Source organism: Corvus moneduloides, chromosome 6, assembly GCF_009650955.1.
Source record: "Corvus moneduloides isolate bCorMon1 chromosome 6, bCorMon1.pri, whole genome shotgun sequence".
Taxonomy (NCBI): Eukaryota; Metazoa; Chordata; class Aves; order Passeriformes; family Corvidae; genus Corvus; species Corvus moneduloides.
The window spans coordinates 56,879,448-56,900,344 of record NC_045481.1 but is presented as its reverse complement, the minus strand read 5'-3'; the positions used below and the strand labels follow the sequence as shown (position 1 = coordinate 56,900,344).

The window sequence follows — 20,897 nt, the reverse complement described above, 5'->3', positions numbered from 1 at the left end:
GATGAACACAGCCATGTATTGCTTCTTAAAAGATGTCATGTCAAATTTTATGGTCAGTGCAGAATGTTTTCCAATTTTTATATAGCTGCAGAAGTTAATCTCCTGAAGAATTATGCTGTGCTAATAGTCCTAAAATCCAAAGGATTGTAAAGCAACGTGCATGTTGGATACCAGCTGCAATTAATATGACATGGATTCTGTAATCATGAATATTCCAACCACATGGGTGCCTTAGCATCAAGCAGAATAGATGGTGGAATTTATTTTTAAACATAATTCTACTGTTAAAATAAAAATGGCAAATCTCTGAGTCCAACCCTTTTTCGAGTGATCCCCAATGCTTCATGCTGAGCATTTGCTTTTTGCCATCTGCTATTTTCTGTATTTGTCAACACATGTATGCTTAGCATCTTGAAGGAACAGGCAGATGTAAAATTTCCAAAGCTAAAAAGAGTTGGAGATCTTGCCATATGTCATCCAAAAGATAACTGTATTTGCAGTTAAATCTCAGGATTGACCTTAATAATACAAAGTAGTACACAATTAAAAGTGATTGAATTGTAGCTTTGTAAGAATGACTTCATCAGGGCAAATTTGCTTAAAACTGATGAATTTTTAAAACCAAACCCCTTTTTAATAATTCTAACAAATTGAGGATGGAAGAGGTTAATAACCCAGAACAAAACTGTACCTAGACACCCTACTAGAGAGAATATTTTTTTCTTTACTACACTTAATTTTTGCATTTTGTCAGGTTATATGTGTTTAAGTGAATTATTTTACTGTAGATAATATCAGTTCAGTCCTTAAGAATAGTATTAATTTGATACAGAAAAGGAATTTGGGCTAAAAGTAGGTATTTTTTTTCTCACCCGCCCCTTCTAATTATTCAAGCATCTTATAAAATTTCCTTGAGACTTAAATTAATTTTTTAAATAATTCTTGTGTACTTAGGTGACTCTGATACCTGGATCATCTTGATACTCTATTATTGTAAGAATCAGTAGCAGCTGAAGATGACAGACTTTGGGGCACAAGATGCATGTGCCATTGTCAATTCTATAAAAAGCTTATTTTTAAAAGAAATTAAAACTTTTGTGTATGGAGGCTCATACTCTGGCACAAAGCTCCAGCCAGTAATTCTGAAAGGAAAAAAAAAATGCAAATGAGTGCTTTGAAACCAGCATAGCTCAATGCAAAGATTCCTTGGCTGGCTGTTACAAACTCATGCTAAAGTGCTTTCTGAAGCACAGAGGACTTGTAGTTTCTATACTCTGAAAGCAACCCGGCCAATTCTGAGAATTAATATCTTGTTGAAGTGGTAGGAATAGGTCTTTAATCTTCTGTCTTTGGAGCATGCTGGTGGGTTTGAGGTATTTGGGATACACACAGCCCTTTATCCACAGTTAGATACACGGTAGTTTCAACAAGGTGATTTCTTAAATGGATAAATGGGTTTTGTGCTCTATGCATGGTTTTTTAAGGAATCCATGCAGCTTTTAGGAAGGACAGTGCTTATGTTCCATTTCTAAATGTGTGTAAAATCAACAGAAGATAAAATTAGAGCAACAAAAATAGGACATTCAGGGGAAACACCCCCCACACACCTTATTATTGGCACAATTTTTGCATTTGCTTTTGGTCTAGCACTTTGTGGTCAAATAATAAGTTGTCAGATTGTTTTTGAATTTTTATGTAACTGCTTTATATTTGAAAACTGCTTTTCACCAGGAATAAAGTCACCAAACGCATAAGCTTTGTCTAGCTGAAAATCAGGTGTCTGTTCCTGTTGATGCTGATGATATTATAGGATACCTTTCAACTGGAAAAAAATTATTGTGCAGGAAAATTATATGCTGCTGTTACAATGTGTGCCCTAATCTTAAAGAAAATCCATGTAATTTGAGCAGGCAGTATGCAAGAAGCTCTTATTTTTAATATGGTAAGGAAATAAAATGTGCCATTTAACACAGAGTGTTACAAAGATTATCTTTTTTATCAAAAGGGGTGGGGGGTGTGTGTGTGTACATAAATACAAAGTGTTAAGGTTCTCACTTGATCTGTTTGAAAGAGTAGAAGATTTGCAAACAGAGCATCAGGCATAGGTGAGAATGACTCTCAGCAACAGTAATTAAGGAAATTAGTAGACATTTAATTTAATGAGGCAAAATTACTTCAAGAAGAGATTATTCCATGGACCATGTTTAAAGGAAAGACATATGACTTTCTGGAGAGCAAAAAATCTGTTATCTATTTATGTACACATCTAAATTCTGCAATCACAAGAAATGCAGAAGGTGTCATTTATGTAAAGTTAAAGAGCTGCTTGCATGATTGCTCTTTTAAAGTTTGTTGCAAGGTAGATTCAGTATTACTCCTGAAAGGACCTGCCTACTGAGTAACTTCATGCTGAGTTTAAGTTGAGAATTTGAAACTTAAAAATGAAAACACTGAGTTTTGTATTGGAAGTCTCATAATAATGCTTATCATGAGAATCAGGCAGTGTATGTATTCCTCTTTCAACAGCCTTGGCTGGTTTTTTATTTTTTTGTTTGAAAAGCAGCATACTTGTTAGTGGTATTGAACAGATCATTGTGCTTAGCTAATTCTAACTTCACCTAACTGGTAGAAAATGGATTTGTAATTTGACAATATAAACAGAACACGTTCAGTGCAGCCTGGCTGGAGCTTGACTGGAGTTAATCTAATTGCTACAGAGAGAAAGATAAGCTATCAACTTTAATACAAAGGACTATTGTTTTAATGCACAGGGTAGTTTGAGCTGTTCTTTACATCTGATTTACTAATTATCACTTTAATAAAAAGAAGGGGGCATATTTTCAAGTTGTGACTTGAGAAGTTGATTACTAGCCTAGGTAGTACCAAGTGAAGCTCGGTGTTAGAGAAGTCACTAATTCAAACAGCTTCATTAGCCAGGTCATGATCGTGCTGCTGCTGTTTAAATTATGAGTTGGGCGATATATTCACCTGACTTTGGTGTTGGTTGTTGTTTGGTTTTCCCTTATACCAGAAGAGTTCACCGTGATATTTAATAGGCGGTCTGGAGAACAGGGAGCTACACTGGTGATGATTATTTGTAGATGTTGGAGTAACAGGAACTTTTCTCAGTCTGAGTAGCACCACAGAGGCGTTGCATGTGTCAGGGTGGAGATTAAAGCTGAGCACCGTGGAGCTGCTTAAAACTGAACTCCGTGGAGTGGTGTGACGCTGCCACTGCTGGCTCCGTCAGAGCCCCGGGAAGCTGCGAAGCTGGTGGCAGTCTGTCCTTGGGCTGTAGGTGCTCCCCTGCAGTAACTGTGTTGTACAGAATTAGGCAGCTGCTAATCCAGTGAAATTCAGGGATTCACCAGGAGCTGGAGGGTGGACCCAGCACACATCCTGCACGGGAAGTGACTGAGAAAGGTGTGCTGACTTGCAGAAAATACGGGGTGTGGACAGAGATCATGGACAGAGGTAAAGAGAGAAAGGATGTAGTGAGGTGTCTTAGTAGAAAAAGGGGTAGCCCGGTCTCACTCAGGGAGTGATGTCTCACTTACTACTATGTAATGTGTAATGATTTTTTAAAGATGTAGGTGACTTTTAACAAGTGGATGGGGTGTGAATATCCCTACAGAAGAAAGCTTTATTTTTAACTTACATAGAATATGAGAACCCATAGCATCACAAAATAAGCCAGCAAGTAAGTGCATTGCTTATCCAGGTAGTTCAGCCAGTTGTGAAAGTAATGTTAGTTTCAAAAATTATTTCTAGATTTAACCTGTTTACTTACAGCGTTACTGTCCACAGCTCATTTGTTATAATGAGCAGCTTCTGATACCGCCTCCTTTGTAGATTTATGGTTCATATATAACAGAATGGGCATCAGGCTATTGAAATGGGAGATTTGGCCAATATGTGCTTGGCTTTTGATATCATTTGTGCTCTGCAGAGGAATCTGATGCCTCTCTTGAACATTTTGTGCCCTGGTTATGTAAGTTATTCATTGTAACTTATATTAAAAAAAGGATCTATACTGTTGTTTGGTAGACTTTTTGTGAAAGGTGTTCAATACTCACAAATATTCACTGTGTCCTGAGTCAGTATAAAATTAAAATTCCAATTAAAAGTAAAATCTTAAGTAGTAGCTTATTAAATGCCATAAAGATGTTTCTTTAATATTTACAAGTGTTCTTTCAGCATTTTGAAGAGATATTTAAGTAGTTTTATATTGTGCAGTTTGCTTTTCATCGAATTTCTAAAGTGAGATGTTTGAAATAAAAATCATATAGCAAAAGATGTGAATTAAAGCACAAAGAAGGAAGCTACAAAGACCAGCATAACACTTTCACATCATAAATGTTCTGGTTATTCTGATGTTTGAACAGCCACAGTCAAGAGTGCCTTGAGCTGTTCAGCATTTCCAAATCGGACTATGCATTCAGGTGTCTACTTCAGAAATTTTAAACATTAAGTCAATTATTTAAAGAAGCTGTAAGTCCAGAACAATAGTTTGAGGATAATAAAAGTGTGGTAGAATCAATCATCTTGCAGTAGCTGTGTTTATGTAAGGATGTCTTATTGCTGTTAAAGGAAATCAACCATGTTTGTGTTGAATCTGAAATAGTTACTACATCTTTAAAAATATTGTTATGTGATGTACTAACCTATAAAACTCAGTGTTTTGGAGACTTGTGGGGATTTTTATTATTTAGATAAATTATCTGTGTCTAATTTTGTCTTCTGTTTGAAATACATAATATAATTATTACAGAAAATTGTTAAAGCAACACATTCTAACATTCCTTCTTTCCTTCATCTTTAGAGTCAGAAAATCCTGATCTGAATGACATAACTGTCCCACCCTCCATCTTTTCCTTGCCTCAGTGCATCACAAATGCTTCCTCATCTCCCATTAAGCTCAAATGCTCAGCACACATGAGCTCATTTGAGCTGATTTAATGCAGAAGCGAATTCATATACCTGAAGGCTTGGCTTATAGGATACTTTGTAGATAGCTTATTATTCTAGAAAAAAAGTTCAACTTTTTGTAAACTGCCAGTCATTTGGACAAACTCTTTTTCATTTAATTTTCAGTACATTAAAAGTAATGTTTCAAGGCTGAAAAGTCAGTAGTCTGCTATTGACTGACTGTTGTCAAACTTGACCCTTCATTGCTATTCCTTCTAAATTAACAAATGAAAAAAATCAGTCTGTTTTGCTTGGATTTATGACCTAAGAATGTCCATAGTCAAAGAAGGTAAAGATGAATGAGTTTGCTGAGCCAGCACCTTAGCTAAACGTTTTTCTTTCCTTGGCAGAACATTAGATTGTAACTAATGAGGTCTTTGAGGAGAGGCTGAACAAGAGCTGCTCTTTTAAGAGGTACTTATCTTCTGTCAGAGCAATCCAGGATTGGCTCCGACTGCTACAGAGGAGCAATGCCAAGGATGGGCTTGGGAGGATTCTCCCAGTGAAACTCTGGTTTCTGTAAATGTTGCTGTTGAAACTCAAGGGATAAAATCCTTGCATTATTCCTCTACAGTTGCTGACCTGTGCTAAGTTTTGGCTTTACCTTTCCATCTCCTTCTCTTGACTATTCCTTTCTAAAATGGGGCAGTTTCGTAAAGGCTAAGACTGCCTAGATAGAGTGTTACTAAATATCAGTGTCCGAAAGCTCAGTAATGAATTCTGGTAGAGCAGAATATTCTATTGACATGTGCTTTCCTAGAGTCCCCCTCAAAGTGTGTCCCTTTAGGGTTGTGAGGACACACTGCCAAAGTTGTTTCCTGGCTGCAAATGGAGAAATTTGCCAACCATGTCCATGTAAACTGGAAGTTAACACCAAACTAGTGATCAATTCAGATAGGAACACATCCTTCAAGCCTATGAATAAATCCAATACAAACTAATTTCTGAGTGTGTGTGATTCCGTGGATTATGTTTGGAATTGTTTTGTCACTGAGGCTATGAATTTTTGAATTAATGCTGACTTCTTTGTTTGTTGTTGCTGTTAGGGTTTTTCTCTGTTGTGTTTTGTGCTGTTTTTGCAAGGAGGTTCTTGCCTGTTTGGTGTTTTTAGTACTGGTTTTCACAACTTAGTAAATTCTGTTAAGTTGTTGCTTTTTATGTCCATTTTAAAAGTTGTAATTCAACAAAGGCCGAACCTGTTATTTCGAGATCTCAAATGTCTTCAAACACTGTAGTGATTCTGTATTGCTCTCAGAGATGGGAAAGCTGAAATAGTTTCAAGAAAACAAAAAATCAAAACCACTTGTATGCAAGTGTTGGAGTTATGGTTGCTAATAAACAATATTTTAAAAGCAGTCCTGTATTCTTCAAGGCCTGCTTTCCATCTGCACCTGAGGTGCCTTAGGGACTTTGATTATTTTGCATTATGCTTAATCTGACCTCTTAAAGGTGTGAGGCTGTTTTCAGGTATTCCAGATGAATTGGAAAATGAATGTTATACTTTGGTTTGGAATATTGTGTTAGTGACTGGGGCAGGGGGGCAACACAGAAAACTGTGCTTTGTGCTCAGCAGCTCTTAGGAAGTTGAGGGTATCAAAGTATTTGACTTCTTTGCCTGCAGAAGGGTTTTCCTCTTGGAAGTTCCAGTGCCAGCTGAAGGCTCCTGCCCCAAACTGCCTGTCCCTGCCAGATGTTACTCAGCCAGGAAATAGCATCCTGTGGGTTTTCCTTCAAGCACTACTGTTCATGTCAGCTGGAAAGGTTCATCCCCATTTTTTCAGTAGTTTTAAGCTTGGTTTGGTTTTCTGGAGGGTTTTGTTTGTTAGTTTTTTTTTAGAGATTTATTTTTTAGAGATTTATTTTTTTTTTTAATAATAAAATAGAGGATTCGGGAGTTAGCTTTCACATGAAAGTAGCATTTGCCTTAACTATTTTCCTAACCATTTGTTTGTCTGGAATTATTCTATGACTAGGGCCACAATAATCTATGCCTAAACAACAGAGTATTGTTTAATGTGACATTTAATAGTGTAAATTGTAATCATAGGACCCAGAAATTCAGAAAAAATGTAAAATTCCCTTTGTATTTTTACCTTTATACTACTGTAAATTTAAGTGTTTGTTTTTCCCCTTCATCCCTTTGCTAGTTTTTGATGGATTTTCTATTGGTTTTTCTTCTCCTGCTGTATAGTGTAGTTTTCAAAGGGCTTTTTGAAGTACCTCTTGAGGCTCTTGGGTCACTCTTCATAGGAAAATAAGGGGCCATGGAAAGAGAAGAAAATGAAAGAGTCTGTTTCTAAAGATGTACTTTTTCGTTAACCATAGCTTCTGATTTTTCTCCTCATTTTCCTACCTTCATTAGCCAAATAATTGTTTTCTTCTATTTATACAACAACAGTTGATTTTATTTTCCATCAATAGAAACTGAAACTTTTACACTTGATTTCAGCATTGTTTGTTCAAGAGCTGAGAGGGGTGAGAGATGTGAATATTTAATATGAAAGTTGTGTGTGGCAATTACTTGCTGTTTGATCAGACTCTTCCCAATGTCATGGGGTTAGATCTTTCCAGAGAGTGGGGAATTGGGGCTGAAAGGACCGAGAGTTCATTACTTCAGTTTCTGTAGGATGGACTGGTGATTGCTGCTGCAGATGTGGGGGCCATTTCCCTTGCCAGTGCAAGAGGTTATGTGTCTCATCTGGTGGAAGTTTCCAAGCAAGAATCTGCAGTTCCTTGTTTTTGCAGGGGAAGCTGGAGGGCTGTAAAATACCAGGTTCATGGAGTGTTGCCTTGGTCCAAGAGGAGAGCCACTGTCACCAGTTAACACCAGTAAAGAGTGTGGAAGCTCAATGTAGCAGGGCGATGCTACAGTACCATGATAAAAGCAATTGCATTTAGAGTATGTCTAAACAAGATAGCTTTAAAAAAACCCCAGCATGGAAATTAATGAGTTTATGACAGTGTAGTTTAGTCTATGGGGTTTTTTAACTGCACTTTGAGGACTCCAGTAATTTTCAAGAATTTGCTGCACTGGACTGATAGTCCCATCCTGTGTTTCTACTGTGCATCTGTCAGTGAACGCCCGTTTTGTGTTCTGCATAACTGTTGCACATTGCTGTGTACATTTAATCCTAACTTTTTTTTTTTTAATTCTGGCTGGTTTTAAAAGAAAGCAGTTTGTGTTGTTCTGTGGGTGTTTTCTTTTAAAATTATCCATTGGGTAATGAATAACTAAAATGTTAGAGGAAAACTCCTTTTGCCTCCAGAGTGCTGTCTTGAGGATGTTTTGCTGCAAATATTTGAGTCACAGCAAATACTTCCTTATAGTTACTGCTATAGCAACAATAGTGTTATCTGAAATATTTCTGTTCTGGTGGATTTTATTTGTCTCAAGCAAAGGTGTAGGTCTGCTGTGCTGAATGTTGTGTATAACAGTAGTTATTTCTGGGCAGAGGGTTATGAAAAAGATTATTAATGTATGTAAAACATGCAAGCAGTGGAATATTGTGTGGGAAGATTGATACTTGCACAATAGTTTTGATCATGGCAGATTATAAGGAGGAAAAAGGGACAAGACTGGATGCAGTTTTCACCAGCTAATTGATCAATGAGCAATGTTAAAAAAAAGTCATAGAATGGATAAGTTCTAAGAGATAAGGAAAATGAAATGGTCATCTTTTATTTTTCCACAAATAAGGAACATTTCCCATGAGTAAGAATCATCTTGGAGGTGGACAGCAGAGGCTGTAATTAGTGTCAAGGCTGATAACAAAATCAGGTAGGGCAAGGCTAAAGTTGTTAAAAAGCTTAAAGGTTGTTTGTGTTTGGGGGGAAAAAAGGAAGAAGAGATGGACTGAAGTAATGAATCAAGTAGATAAATTCCTTGCTCTCTAGTCCAGCTGTCATTGGATAGACATCCTTTGGGCAAGTTTAAATCTCTATATGAAAAGAATGAATGTCACAAGAAGCTCTTCACTTTCTGTTTCTCCTCTTTGTAAGTGGAACAAGCAGGGTCCTTCCATGTTCCTTGCTATCTTCTGCCAATTGAGTGAGCATGTTGAAAAGATTGTTTGTGGACTAGGAAGGCAAGTTTAAGACCTGGCATCATCCTTTTCATGGAAGTGAACAAGTTTTACACTTTGGAGAGAGTGCTTTGTAAAATCAGTGAAATACAAAAAGCACCTTCAAAGTTATCTTGTTTTGTGCTATTTTAACATAAGAGCACTGCTCACTTTTCTTTCTTTCTTTTTTCCCTTCCCGAATGCTTGTCACATGAAGCTTTTCAGTATTGAATTGCTAGTTACTTCAGAGGGGGTAGCTTACAAAATGCAAACGAGTGTGAAGCCTGACCTAGTGAGGGTCCTCACTGCTCACTGTGAGCGTCCTACTGAAATGCACGTGTTACATCCCTGGTATTCCTGCGGACGAAATTCAAGTGCCGCCTTTAATCCACTGAACATACATCTTGCCTGTTCCAGTCTTTGTGTACAGGAAAGGATGTTTTCCCAGCAGTTCAGTTTAGGAAGACTTTAGGGGACGAAATGTGAAGCAAATGTTTAAAAACAACAATAAACTTTGGGACTCGCTCTGGCCCCCGTTGCTGGTGTAGTGCAGAGGGACAATGCCGTGTTTTGCTGTAACCTGGTAAGCATTAGGTGGCAGTAGCGTGTTGTATTTGGCAGCTGCTTTGTCGTTGGGTTTTATCTTTGGTATCTTCAGTGCAGTTTCATAAATGGAGAAAGCATGTATTTTATTTCTCGTAGTTTTTTTAAAATGCTGATTTATGGTTGCTTTGGCTGTGTGACTGTAAGGGCAGCTGTTTGGTGTGCATAGGTGGGATTAGTGTGCTGCAATATGTGCACAGTGTTTGTGACTTTTTTTCTGGTTTGTAGTGCCTAACAATGATAACATTATCCACACATATTTTGATGATAAATATGCTGTTAATAGCCAAGTGAGTTTGGTTCTGCAGCCCTTACTTTTTCATAAGCTGTTACCATATAACATAATATAGCCTGTTAGATGAAGTAGGCTGGGGTTTTTTGTTTTTTTTTTGCTTTTAGTCTTTATTCTTAGATAAAAAACAATCATAGTCTCAAGAGAAAGTTGGTAGGAACATAATTAACCTTTCAGCACAGTGGTGTTATTGTCACTCCGGATCTTGGACAAGTGCAGCTACCTTGTGGCCCTTTTGGAGGGTGTTTTTTCCCTTCATCCCTGTTTCTCACAGGTAAAGGATCTCAAGGATTTCAGAACTGTGTTGCATTGTATTAATTGGGCAGGATGATCAATTAATGGAAGAAGAGCAAGAAAGTGTTGACAGAACATGCTACCTAATTAGTACTTGATGGACCATGTAGGCCACAGAGTGCCCAGGCTGTGATGTCGCAGGGTGGCAACTATACAAGACCTTTATATGCAAAATAGGCCTGTGGAAAAGGCAGGGAAGGAAGTCTTCATTGCTGAAATATTTCCCTTTCCACTGCAACCTTGGGGGAAGCTTCATACTTCATAGAAGGAGCGCATATCAAATTATCAACTCTGTTTTGTACGTCTTGCTCTGAAGTCATGTAGCCTTTTGTTTGCTCAGGTATTTTTTAACATAAGAGCTGATCTACAAATCGTTGTTCTTTTTTTTTAAATAAAACTATGTAGCAAGAGAGAAATACTAGGGCAGTAAGATTTCCTGATGGTTCCTGTGATAAAATGGCAAGCAAAAGGATTCTAAGGGAAGGGCAGTCAGCACCACAATGCTCGAGGGTTCCGCCCCAACTGGTTTTTGATTACACAGCAGTGCTCAAGAGTTTTTCAGGTGAAGCTTAAGTAATTCTGAATTGAAAAGCACTCTGAGTCTAGGAAGGTAGGATGCCAGAATTATTTAGTTACTGGTAATTAGTTGTTTTTTTCCATTCATTTGTATAAATAAGTTGCTAATTAATTCACATTCTTCATTCAGAAGTTCTTCCTCCAGTGACAGAAGTTTAATGTTTACATGGTTAAATGGAAGATTTTTTCAAAATGAACTCATTTTCTCCTGCAGTTTAAGCTCCTTTGTTTTACTGAGATAAACATCTTCCTGTTTCAGAGTACTTTTGTTGAGTAAATGACCTCTCCTTTTTTTGTGTGTAAAACAGTGTATTTTTTTACCCTGCCCTAATTTTATAACTTCAGCTGGTGAAGTTGGAAAATGGCTTCTTTCTGTGACCTTTCAGTGAGTGCCACAGGGTGGGGGCCAAGTGCATGTTTGTCACCTTTTTCCTTGGTTGTCACAGGTGGCTAAAACATGCTTTTCTTAAATTTTGTTAACCAAAAGTTCAAATTCCAGTTTAATAACTGAATTGATAATTTGGCCTGTGTTCTGATTTCAAACCATCCACAGAATGGATTGTGCAAGAAAAACAGTTCAGCCCTAGAGCACAGCAGCCAGTCTGTGCTCTGTATATCCTGCCCACAAGCAGAGCAAATGATCATTTGGAGGTGTTGTGCTTGGGTGCTCAGCTATAGCTGACATATGCATGGCAAAGGTAATACCAGATCTGGGTGTTAGTTCTGTTACATGCTGATGGGGATTTGTGGCTGAAAGTATTCAGTGTGACAATGGATGTAAAATTAGCCAAAGTGTTAACTTTAAATGTAATTACAGAGCTCTTGAAGTGTTGTAATTGCATTATATGGTTCCTTTTCCATGCTGTGTCCAGCAGGGAGACTGCTCAGCTTTACATTTTGGTGCTTTATCAGCTGATCTGGAACTTTCAATACATGCTGCATAATTTGATTGAAAATATTGCTACAAGCAATGACAGTTCAGAACTGGAAATGTGCAGTTTTGCCGGGGTGGGGGGTGATGAGGGGAACCCACTCTCCTACACTGTGTTAAGCTTAGCTGATAGTATTTCAGATCGAGACGTTTAGTATCTTGGACAGCTTTAAACATAAATTTATTGTGCCATGAGACCAGTAGAAGCAGAATTACTTGTTCATGAGGGCTGGGACCTGGACCAGCCACACTTGAACCTGTTTGAGGACAGAGGTTACAGGGTGGGTACCTTGCATAAAAACCCAAAGTCAGTCTGAACTTTGCAGTGGAGGCAGGGTTTTTCTACCAGCTCTCACACTAATCCTGCTCACAATCTGCAGCAAGAGACCCTCTGATGAACGCTTCTGGATCAAAGCAACAAAACTCTTATTTCCAAATGTAATTTTAGAAAGAGGAGGAATGCTGCACTAAACTTAATTGTCCAAACTTGATTCCAAAGCTATGGGAAGATGAAGACTGAACACAGTCTTTTTGTGGAGAGAGAGAAAAAAACTGAGTACAAAGAGAACGTCAGCCTACCATAATATTTTGATTTTTGAAATTACTTAGAATAGTTGTTGATTTCTTAGATATTTATAGATGTGGCTTAAATATTGTGGTCATACGGCCAGATTGACAGATTTTGTTTTAGGAATTGTAATTGCTTTCTTACAAAAATGTGTCCTCATGGTCTGTAAATAACTAGAGAAATGGATGCAATTATATGACCCAATCCAGCCCTTGTTTAGCAGTTAATTTCTCCAGATTTCTATGAGCATTTGTTCCGACCTACACAGATTTGGTTGTTGGTTTAAATCTAGCCAAGGCTGGTGGTGTCTTAATTGCTACCACAGAGCAACCATTTGGCCTGTGCGAGATGAATGTTGTCAAGGTACCTTCTGCAAGGCGGACATTCATCCACTGGGAATGTATCAAGAAAGTTTTCATTAATTGGTCCCTTTGTTGGCATTTGTGGCAGAGCAGCCAAAAACTGAGTATGAACAGACACTATGTCAGGGGGTGAGATTTATTGGCAAGTCTCAGTAAAAACTGGTATTTACTACATACATTTTAAGCAGGGGCAAAGGAGTTTCCAACTAAGAACAGCCTGGCATTAAATTTACTCTTTTTTTTTTTTTTACAAGAATTCAAACTCAATCAGAAGTTAAATAGGAAATAGCCAGTTAATATTTTTCTTCTTAATGTTGACTGTCTTGCAGCTTCTTTTTAATGTGATGTGAAGTGTTATGATGGGCTGTATAATGTACAGACAGATTTGCATGGACCTATAAATACTTGTGTCAGATGAGAACACTTTGACAGTTTGTCCTGACTTCATTTGCTTAACCTGTAGATAATAACAATTACAGTTAATAATGTATACATGTAGAATAAAGCATGACAAATGTTTTTAAACATAGTTGCCAATTTCGATATTTTTATGTTCATATTAATTTTTGTACTTTGATCTTGTTGCTTTGTTAAAAGGATGCACTTCAGTATGTTGTAAGGGACATACTGGTAACGATTTGTGCATTTTGTCTTAGTGCAGCATGCTTGTTTGTTTAACTTTGTACAGAGCAAGGCTGTTTGCATGACGCTTGCTGTTCTGCTTGCTTAAGCCCATTTCAACTTTTTTTGTGTCATAGTGTGCTATAAATAAAAACAGTTTATTACTCTGAGGGAGAGTTCTGATTCTGAAATTTGAATATATTGCCTGTGTGATATTGAGCTTCGATACAAGAATAAACAGATTGAACCCCCAAATACTGATAATCTGATTGATAAAAGTGCTTGGTATTAATCTGTCCAGTTGCCCTAAGGAGTCAAAGTTTCATCCTCTTGGATTCCCAGCCATGAGTCTGGTGATGTGGTTGGAAAATGATGGCTTAGGTTTCTCTCTTCATCCAGCTGCTTCCAGTGTTTCCCCCCTCCTCATTCTCTTTCTGTTCTGAGCAGTGGAGTGTCCAGCTCACTCCTGCCAGTGGCTGTCAGTGGTGTGTCCTGCTCTCACCTCACACTATCCTGTGCTTATCCAGGGCAACTTCCACTTCTGCCATGTTAGTCCATCCAACCCTTTGCATACCGATTTCGTGGCTTGGATCTCTTCTGTTTGCAGTTTTAATTCAGTTCTTTCATTCATCAAAAATGTACCTGCACCAGATACGAAGAGTGTTCTCTTTGTAAAGTTGGGATTGAATTTCTCTTCCCTGACCATTGCTGAGTGTCTTTCATCACTGCTTATTTTTAAATATAAATACGCATCTTTTTACACATTCCAAAAGGTGTTGTAGTGTAGGCTGTGAATTTTTTTTTTAAAAAAAAGGTAATTCATAGTTGGTGGAAATCATACTTCTCACTGCATTCCATGGATGAAGTACTAGCTATAAAAATACTGTAGCTACTACTATATGCCTAACATGGAGAAAGGGATAAGGATGCTGAGATACTGAGTTAATTCGGGATGTTAATATTCTATCATTTGCTCTTATTTAAAGTGCAGGTTTAGTCATGAGATGTAGTTTCCTTCAAAGGCAGAAATACTTGGGTGCATCTAAGTAATCCTCTGGTAAAATCCTACTACTTGATTTACTCAGGGCACATCTCCAGCTTCACATATATTCCTTATTCAAATGTAGGCACACATCCCCTATAGAAATAAAGCAGGAATTCAAGACTTATCTAAACCTGTCAGATCAATTTAGCAAGGTGATTCCATGAGACTGTAGATGATTTCAGAGTTAAAAATCTCTAATAAATCAGGTAGTTTAGAAATTTATTACGCTCTGTTGGTAGAACTCACTATTTAATGGTTACTTTATGACTCATGATAGTAAGTCCAGAATAGTCTAACTTGAATTTTTGAGCTCTGATGATTTCATCATTGTTTTATGCCTGTCATTACGTTTGAATTTTAGAACCTTAATAATGGTTTCCCTTATGGGGAGAAAAATCTGAAAAGTGTATAATAAAAATTTAAAAATCTGAAAATATATCTCTAAAATAATCATCTCAGAAGAGGTCAAGAATTTAATGCAGCCACATTTGATTCATCCTTTTTGTATTACTTTTTATTTTCTGCTGAAGAACTCTGCAAAAGCTTGACAACTTTGCAGAAAATACTGGAAAGTAGGAGAGACAAAGCTGTAGAAAGTAGAGAGTACTCCTTAGTTTGATCCTGGAAAAAAATTAGAACTGATTTCCTTTCAGTTTCCTCGGTCAGAAAAAAGAAACTTTACATTTTAAGTGGCTTACATAAAAGCTATGTAATTTCAGCAGGGAGGAGTTTTTTTACAGTTATTTGTGAAATATATAGTAGTAGATTAAATAAATTTTTTGTAAGTGAAATGAAAATTTGGAAGCAGTGGTAGTTTTCCTCAAAAATAAAGCCTCTTGGTTTGATGTATGGAATTAGGGATGTGGTGCATCTTTTGTTTTTAGGGTGAATACCCTTTATACACAAGGCAAAACAGCCACAGTAATGTATTAATTACTAGATGAGAAAGGATAGTGCTTTTAAAACCTTTTCTAAATAACCAGCCTTTTCAATCTGGTATGTGGTAAAGTAGTCATGAGTAAAAGTTTGACCATATTAAGTGATTTAGTTTTCATGTATTGCACAGTTTAGGGAGAGATTCCAGTGTAAAACTTAGACCTGTAATGCTTCACCCCTCCCCTCCCACTGAGCTTTATTCACCTGATTCTCACTGGGTGCTGTAAATGTGTTTTGAAAAATAAATTCATGAGCTCCAGTAAGAAATGTACATTACATTGATTTAACTAGAGGATTTCTGCTTGCTAATTTGAATTTGATTAAAATCAGTCACCCTGTTACATTTATTGCCCAAAGTTAAGGAGCTCATAGCAGGGTCGGGAGGATGGGGACCTTGGCGTGGCATCTGTGGCGCTTGAGTTGCTCAGCCAAAGCTCAGCCAGCTCTCATCGTTCCTCGTGCTGTGGTGTGAGAGTTCTTGAGGTCTGCTGATAGGTTACTGAGATGTAATACCAGTTGTTGACTAAATGGTCACATTAACTTCCAGGAATTGCAGTTCTTTAAAGTGCAGAAGGGTCCAAACTTCATGGAGTATAAAGTAGGCAGAAATTCAGAGAGTAGCAGTTGAATGTGCTGTAGCATGTTCCCAATTCTTATACGAACTTAGTTGTGTGCTACACTGTACAAATAAGAATATCATAAATAAAATAGATGTTGGAACTCAAGGCATTTTCACAGTCTGTGCTTGAAGACTGCAACAACATTAGTCTTGGAGTGAAAGCTCCTCTGGACTCAGACCCAGAGGGAAGCCAAAGCACAGGGGTTGAATTAAAGCCTTTGGATAAGCTGAGATACATGAAGTCACACCAAAGTGAAATAGAAATACAGATTTTTTAACTTTTAGTAGAAATACATGCTAAGTGCCTTAAACATTAAAAAAGCTGTAGCAGAGACCTTAAACACAGTTCTTACTGCAGCAGTGTTACCTTTTCACAGAATTCTTTACTTTAGACAAAATAGAGATAGAATTATACTGTTCACATTTTTTAGAGTGTTCACATAAACAATAAGAACTGAAACTATATATGCAAATCTGTGTAATACCTATGTAACACTTGTGTAGGACTTACAACTGTTAGATCAGGATAGGTTAAGAAAAGGAAAACTGGAATCGTGTGTTAATCTTATTGGTCAATTAGCAAATACAATCCACACTTCTGTAAGAAGAGTATAGAGCATATAGAAGAAGAAACTGTTTTCTGCCTGCTGTTTGCTGTTGCTGCTTGCCTTTATCATGTAACCCCCTTCGAACTCCACCTTCAAGAAAGCTATGAGACTATGAAATAAAGAACTTAGCAGAACAGCAGCCTCCTCTGCTCTCTTACCCAGGTCTGGGAAGGAAGGGTAACCCATCAAAAGCTCAACACATTAGCACCTTTTTTTTGAGACAGAAAAGGTTTGTTTACTTGCCCGTTCTTTATTCTGTAACAGATATCAAAGGCAATAGATGAGCATAATGAAATACAAGTAATTTACCTAAAAAAACTCCATGAAAAATTTCTAACTTTTTGAATACTTGACTGTGAACTGAACCTCGATTTGTGTTTCAGAGTATGTTTGCCAGGTGATACGTTGTTTCTCACAGTATCCAACCTGCTGAAAAGTATGGTCTGGTGTACATTAAGAATAACACAGTAGAATGCAGTTGTTATATCGAGGTATGGTAATGATATTGTAATTGAAAAGGGCACAAGGTTAAGTTTGTGTTAGCTGGCTTTTCCTGTTGCCCTGCAGTGTCAAACATTTCACCAAGTCTCCAACAGATACTGCTTAAAGTATGTTTTTCCTGTGAGCTTTGGACTTCAAGGTTCGTGCTTTTTCAAAATTTTTTTACAAATTTCAAAAGCTAAAGGAAGTGAAACCCTTAAGAAATTGGTTTTTTAATTAACTCTTAACACCAAGAACCAGAGTCCTCAAGAAATACTAAGACAATGTGACATTTAAGATAAACATCAGGAGAGAGAGCAGTATCAGAATGTTACCAGATGAACTAATATATTTCCAAAATCAATTAGTTTATTTTTTAGCATTCACAGTAACTGAAAAGCATCATATGCTGTAAAGTGATACAAATTCCAGACAGGGAGTCAGCAAGTTACTTCTGGTACAGCTATAAAAAAGGAAAAATAGGTTGGGCATGTATTGCCAATCTTCTTTGTTTTCCCTTCCCTCTGCTGGACTTGGGAAAGGATTATTTACTGTTTTTATAAAATCCTATAAAATAGTAACATGTTAGTGAAACTTAGTTTTGAACACAGTAATCAGGATGAGTGCTCAGCAAAAAGTTATTTTTATGAAGTATTGCTGCCTCAAACCGTTGCACATATGCAGCTGAAAGATTTAAACATATCCAGTAATAGGGCTGAGAACAGTGCGCAGGTGGGGTATGAATGGCATAAAGATCATCTGCACAGATCCTGAGAAGTGACATTGCAGGAAACACGGGGGGCTCCAGCATTTTGAATGAAAACTTACAAGTGGGTGCATGAGGGAGAGATGAGCAGCAGTTCAGTCGGAGCTGAAGGAGGGAGGTCGAGTAGAAAACAGGCCTGTCTGTTTTCATTACGGGGCCTGGACAGGCTGCAGCTGAGATTAACCCAGAAATAAGGCTGAATGGGAAGGAGGAGGAGATCACAAACGTCCATCATATTTCACCTCCTGCAAAACAAAACCAAACCCCTGGCTCTGTTTCTTCAGGCAGCTCCTCTGAAGGTTACACTGGAGAAGGGAGCAGGATCAGACGCAAGACTCTGGTAACTAGGAGTGAGGGAAGATCCCAAAAAAGAGTATGGTTGATTTATGTCTGAAGTACTGACTGAGGGTATTAGATGCTCCCTATGGACTTTGGTACTTTGGTAAAGTGTCCTCTATGCCCAAGTGGCTGAACAGTATCTAAAACAACTGGAGAGAGGACACCTCGTTTGTTCTCTTGAAGAGAAAAGAGAAGGGCAGTTGAATCAAGACTGGATTTTTGCTACAGACAAATGCCTGCATTTTGATTAGCAAGCTAGGGAGTAGGAAAAGTAAGTCAATAAGAGCGTAACAATAAGTACATAAATCCAGATGAAATGGGGTCACTGGAATAAAAAGAGAATAAGAGGAGTATTAGAGTAAAAGAGCTGATGTTTGAGGATTTTTCTTAGTGTAGATGTAGTTTGCTAAAGGCATCAGATGATAATAAAGGAGAAAGGCCAAGAGAGGAAGGAGCAAATAGGTTCAGAAAGCATGGAGACCAAAATGGAGAGAAATAGATGGATGTAGATATGGATACGTATTTTAATGAGTAGGTCCCCCACAATGGAGCTGATACTAGTTAGATGAAATTGTAGTCTTTCTAACATAAAAATTGCATATGCTACAGATACTAAATTGTCCAAATCTATGGGAAGGGAGTTAAGGGCTATGTGATAAACCTGAAGAATAATTAATTTTCTGCATTATTCAAGAAGTGAACAGCGTAGTGTTTTCTGCATTGATTATTATTTTTCCAAAGCACTTTTGTGATGTGTGTTTTACTGGATTTTGCTGTGTCCTTCCAGCATAGTTCAAAAATGGTTTTTCAGTTAGACAAGGTTTTGGTGCAACAAAGGGAAAGCGGGACCAATTTTGTGGCAGTGTTCTCTCAACATTCGTGGCAGGAGAGAAGCCAGTATGCTTAGTTCTGCTTTGGGCAGTTGGTCAGTAATGTTTCCATGTATTTCTAACAAATTGATCTGAGAAGGTGTGGTCTTTGTGGCCAATCCAAATATCTAGCAGTTATCTATATAGAGTACAAGAACTTAATGCAATGACCAAAATTTTTTGGTTTTGTTTGTGTCTTAAAATTTCATCATCTTCAGTTGAGGAGATGGAAAGGGGGTCTCTAAGAGAGGAATCTTCATGGATCACAGCAGTGCTTTAGCCATATTTTTAGCAAGTTGTAAGGTAGTGCTCAGTCTTGAATGCAGAGGGGACTTGAAGTGGAACAAAAATAGGATTTTGTGTACAGACCTCATACATGAGGTTGCAGATACATCCACCTGTATATGGAAAAATACCAGTGAAAAAACTTGAGGTCAAAGCATTTTGCTCATCCATCCCTGCTGCTGTTGTACAGGGGACTTGTCTGGGTAACACCTGTCAGTGCCAGTGTCAGAGACAGTGAGCAAATAGACTCCAGGAGAAGTGCTCCTTTTACATTTGGGATTTTATCAAGTACACATGGTACTAGTATTTTTTTCTTTCCAAAATTAATTGTAAACTAAAACAGAGAGAATAATTTAGTCAGAAATCTGCTTAAACACTTATAGAACAGGTGTTCCACATCTTAAAATCTGCTGCATGTTTTCAGTGCCTCCACTGATGTTGGTATAAAGGGCAGTTAGAGCTCCAGAATAAGGGAAAACTTGGTCTATGACACAGTTATCTGCTGGTAGGCCTGATTATATTGCAACTTCCTCAACTTAAATGCTGTTTCCTGTTGGTCCATCACGTCTGCCGAGCAATTTAAAATATCAGAAAAAAAGAAATTACTGGAGATGAATTAAAGCTACAGGAAGATGGAGCTTTGAGGGGTCCTTATCAGCAGACACTTGGAACCACTCAAGTCAGAATTTTCTGCTCAGAACAAATGAGAAAGAAAACATGTTACCATTTTAATTATTATTGCCTGTTTAACGTGAGTTTTCTTGAATAACCATGTCCTTGAATAACTATTTCTTAACTAAAATGACACAATTTTGTAGCTAGTGATCCATGACTTTAAATATTTGGAAGGGCTCTTGATTCACTGGACTGGAAGAAATTAAAGATGTTTAGGCATATTTTCAAAAGTAGAATTGCATGTAGTATAAATTATATTTGATCATGTATATTTTATTTACCATTTAAATCATAAAAAAGCTAGGCACATGTAATACAGCATTCAATTTATCTGTAATAGCTTTAACTAAACATTGGTGGTTATGTTTAAATCAGCTCTGTGTCGTATTATGAGAGCTGCCAGCACTTCCAGCACCTCCTCTTGTTCCTGTGTCGTGGTCCCCTGCATGTACCTATTTCTGTTTGTGGTAGTCACTCTCTAGGTAAATTGTCCATAAGACCAGTGATTCCATCAGCAAATTATCCAGAAAATGCCGTCAGTGCACATGGTGACACTTGTGCCACTGGTGGTTCTGTTGCCATTCCAGTGGGATAATTAAATTGGCAGTTTCCTCTTGTTCCCAGCGTCGTCATCTCCCTTCCTTTGGCTCCTTAGCTTAGACCTTCTCCTTTTCTCTGTCCTCCTAACTGGGTATCAAATGCATTATTGATTGCTCCTCTCCCACCCTCCTCACTTTCACTCCCCCAATCTTTTTTTTTTATGTTGTTTTTGATTGGCAGTATCATCCCGACAAACAGGAGGCAGATGTGCCAGCAGGAGAAGTGGAGGAGCGCGTGCAGCGGTTCATCGAAATTGATCAAGCGTGGAGAATTCTAGGGAACGAGGAGACAAAAAAAGAGTATGACCTGCAGCAGCGTGGTAGGTTCCTGCCAAGGAGTGCTGGAGTGGCAGCAGCTCTTTAAATAAGCAGGGGCTGGGAGTGGTAGTTAGATGGTATT

At 37.8% G+C, this 20,897-nt stretch overlaps 1 protein-coding gene across 5 annotated transcripts in view; it reads left to right on the top strand.

Annotated features, from left to right (window-relative positions):
* The window catches only part of DNAJC24 (DnaJ heat shock protein family (Hsp40) member C24), a 39,525-nt gene that overhangs the window by 4,391 nt on the left and 14,237 nt on the right, over nt 1–20,897 (top strand). For all 5 annotated transcript variants that reach the window (XR_004241070.1, XR_004241071.1, XR_004241072.1 and 2 more), the window contains exon 3: nt 20,679–20,817. Coding sequence is in view for 1 of the 5 variants with exons in the window: in XM_032113528.1 (XP_031969419.1) it covers nt 20,679–20,817 (139 nt within the window). In the remaining 4 variants the exon portion in view is untranslated. The remainder of the gene's footprint in view (nt 1–20,678; nt 20,818–20,897) is intronic.